We start from the raw sequence: 3,805 nt of genomic DNA on the forward strand, positions 1-3,805 counted from the left end.
CGTGATAACGTGATTATTTTCGCTTGTCGATTCCACTTCTGAATATATATAAAGAACGAAGAAAAAGAAAATAAAATAATTTCTAACCTCTTAAGAAATCTGTATCCATCGTGAAGAAGTTTTCTTATTAATTCCTTTTATTTCCTTATTATTTCACTTTCAATTCAATAAATGCGGATTATAATGTTAATATAATCATGATTTTTGTTATCCTTTTCATCCTTTTAATCACATAACGTATTTTCTATTCACTTAATAGAATCTTGACTCGACTATTACACTTCACATCGCGTGATCTTCTATTTCCTAATTGTTTCGTATGGTGGCGTTCTGAGTTGCCTTCATTACCTTCAGAAATTGAAATTTATTATTCTATTCTCATACTTTACTTTTCCTTGAATTTCACTATACATTTTTTTGGAAAATTTGGGCCGTGTATTTACATAAATACATACATACATATTCTAATCGATGATGAATACGCAAACAGGAACACACCGTCGCGCGTTAATGGTCACGTACAGGAAATTAGCTTGGCCTTGTTTTATCTTGCATTCTGATGACTGCATCTGCGTATCGCGAGAAACACATAACTCCGTTGCACCGCGAGCACGTATTAATTAAGCATGTGCGGCTCGATGAGCGCCAAGGAAACGATCAAGGACATCGCTTTTACGAGCCAGACAGGTGCACGAGAGCTTTTCAACGAATCGTCGATTCCCGTTCGACGAAAAGGGACAATGATAGGCTCTGTGTCGTGTAAAATTTTCGCATTAGCTGCAAATATAATAGTGGGCTTAAGCAATAACTAATTCTAAATATCTGGAAATATATTTCCATAATGATTTTTTTATTTATTTTATCAATAATTAAGTGTTATTTCACCATACAATACTACTAATTTTATATGCAATTTATTATTCGATAAGTAATTAGAGAATTTCAATGAGATGTATCATTATATCCTTTTGATCTTGTCTTTTAAATGATTTAAAAGTTAAATTAACCTCACTTTCTGACATATTTTCAATTTTGACGTCAAAACATATAATTATCATCCAATTTTTCTTAAATCAAAATAATATATTTTAATAAAACTGATCAGTCCTTTAATCCAAGACGATATATTCGAAAAATATACGAGGAAGTTCATATAATTAAACGAGCAACATGTAGACGAGGCAAAAACTAAATGAATATATTACACGTGTTACGTAAGAGCGACAACCTTTATACATCAATCTAATACTTCCGAAAGGCGGATATAAACAGAGATCTCCGTTACGTGTACACGAAATATACACTCTTTATCTCTAACAAGATTCTGATATTTTTCGTAGACGCCTCGACAAAGTTACGTAAAGTTTCCTCTCCGCGTGGAGAGGATTTACAATTCAAATCACGAACATTGTATGCGTCTTCGATCCTTCCCGACCGAAACTATCCACGCCAAATGTATCGTGCAAGTAAATAAAAAGAAAGAAAGAAAGAAAGAAAGAAAGAAAGAAAGCGGTTCAGCTTAGGTACTTACCAGCCGTCGTTTCGGCTTGATGAGAGGTCGATTCTGCCCGTTCATCTTGTAGTAGAGGCCGCAAGCGTTGCAGAGGTAGTGACCGGTACCGTCTCGTCTCCACAGTGGCGTCGATGTCGCGCCGCAATTCACGCATTCGCGGCCCTCTATCGGAAGAATACCGTGCAAACGACGAATTCGATTAATCTCGTGATTTTTAGGTTACGTATTTTTAGGACAAGCGTTCAATGATACCGATCGAACGACTGGTAAAACGAATTCTTCTCGCATTACAATCTATTAACTTTTTATTATTTTTCTTTATTTTCGTTTTATTTATCTATATAGTAATTGAAAAAATTAAGATTTTCAATCGTGTTTGGAAGAATTCGATTTACTTCGAGGTACTGTTCGATCGTTCAATCAAGTTACAAAAGCTTGTGCACGCTGGTTTCTCGAGATGATAGAATAAAAATTTGAATATCTCCAAGCGAGAAAATGATTCGAAATTGAGCGATTTCGAGAATTCAACGTGCTCGAAGCGAACACCAAGTTACGAAGATCGGTGATGAAAGTGGCATGCAGTTGCAGACATACCATATCAAGCGATTACCAGAGCAAAAGCAGAGTCTTTAGGACCGTGGATCGAACACATTGGTCCGATAGCGGCTTGTTAATACAAGGGGACTGAGAGATTCAGATTAAAGTGGAAGGAGGAAGGAAGAATAGAACCTGGTATCGTTAGTTTCAACCCCCACCAAACGATATGGGAACAAGGAAGGAAGGAGTTCAAACTTTCAGGCAAATTTCTCGTTATTCTTTTCGTTGTTATTTCCACGCGTGTCGGTGAGAAAACGTGCCTGAAATTTTTCGGAAATATCGATTAATGGGAAGGGAAAAGGAAAATCATTCAATCCAATGATGGAACAAGAATTTTCCTCGAACCGTGAAATCCGCGTCTCTCGAATTGATCCATCGAGCTGCATCCTCCTCGAGATTGGACCGAGCGTTCTCCATTTTACTGGAAAAAATCCGATGACTTGGTCGTTTTGACGATTTTTATTTTTTTTTTTTTTTTTTCCGCATCGAACCTCTCGCGACCGACGTGGCCAAAGGATTCGAATATGCAATTCGTCGAAAAATAGCATACAATCTAAAAGATATTTAAAAAAAAAAAAAAAAAAAAGAGAGAGAAGAAAGAAAGAAAAGAGAATTATAATAATCCACCGATAAACCTGACCTAATTTACAACAGCAATTCTCAGTTAAACAGGATTTACATCTTGTCGGAAGTCCAGACGTTCACTCAGAGGCGACCACTCGAGATTTAGTTTTAATTGCGATCGTTGATTGTTGAACGTCTCGGTACAGAAGAAGAGTAATTTTTACGAGAAAGAGGTTTTTATTTCGACGAAAAGCCGACTTTTGCCGAGAGGAGGAACGAGACCAAAGCGAGCCGGTTGCCTCGCGCCACTTTTGCCATAAACGGATGAATTATGATCCAGGACGAGGAAACCGGCGTTCCGTCATGAATTTCGCCCGGCCAATTTCTTGTCTCTCTCTCTTTATTATCGACCGATCACTGCACAGCAACGATCATTCTTAACGTGTTAATATTCTAATATTCTAACCAGGCGTTCTAAAGTTCTTCTAATGATAATCTCAACGTTGTTTGAAAATTCTCTCCTTTCTTGTAAATCCTCGAAGCGAATCAAGAAGTGGATGTGGAAGTCTTGACCGGTTAATAATTCTTAATTCTTAATAAACAACAACGTAACGAAAAAGATTTTTTTCGCATTTATCCTTGAACATATTTTTTAAATTTACCCAGATCCGCTGATTTACATTGCAAATTTTAGAAATTTTATTATCGAGGAATTATTAAAATTAGAAACTTAATAAACATTGAAAAATTGGTAAAGATTGTACACAGTAGAATAGAAATTTTTTTTTTTCTTTTTTTTTTTTTCTTAAGGAATATGAATATTATAATTGAATTGCTGATCCTTATCACAAGCTTATCGCTTACTTCTTCTCCCCGGGAGGAGGAAACTAATAAAACGTGTCAAAAGAATAAAATTAGAAATTTAATTAAATTTGCAAATTTGAATTAACATTGCAACATAATTAATCCCGCCTCGGGATGAGGCAAGGGTTAAAAATCGGTACACAAAAGACCAAGACCAACGACCAACTCGAATCAAAAAGCATGAAACGTGTCGAGGAGAAAATCGACTTAAACAAAATCTGTCTGCCTCTGTTAATTGCAATTTTCACTCCTTGCAAAAGGAGAGAG

General features: G+C 36.1%; 1 protein-coding gene across 5 annotated transcripts in view; it reads right to left on the minus strand.

Moving 5' to 3' along the window:
* LOC102677203 (GATA-binding factor C-like) overlaps positions 1-2,646 on the minus strand; it is a 53,413-nt gene extending 50,767 nt beyond the window's left edge. Inside the window, exons 1-2 of one of the 5 annotated variants that reach the window (XM_006613360.2) lie at positions 2,456-2,646; positions 1,532-1,677 (exon numbers count right to left, since the gene is read on the minus strand). In XM_006613360.2, coding sequence (XP_006613423.1) covers positions 1,532-1,677; positions 2,456-2,486 — 177 coding nt within the window. In that variant the 5' untranslated portion in view covers positions 2,487-2,646. Of the gene's footprint in view, positions 1-1,531; positions 1,816-2,107 lie in introns of those variants that run through there. The other 4 variants (XM_006613359.2, XM_006613358.2, XM_031509379.1 and 1 more) reach the window with 4 other exon arrangements.
* Between the last annotated feature and the right edge of the window lie 1,159 nt (positions 2,647-3,805).

The sequence above is a fragment of the Apis dorsata genome, unplaced genomic scaffold (genome assembly GCF_000469605.1).
Source record: "Apis dorsata unplaced genomic scaffold, Apis dorsata 1.3 scaffold_144, whole genome shotgun sequence".
In the NCBI taxonomy this organism is placed as follows: Eukaryota; Metazoa; Arthropoda; class Insecta; order Hymenoptera; family Apidae; genus Apis; species Apis dorsata.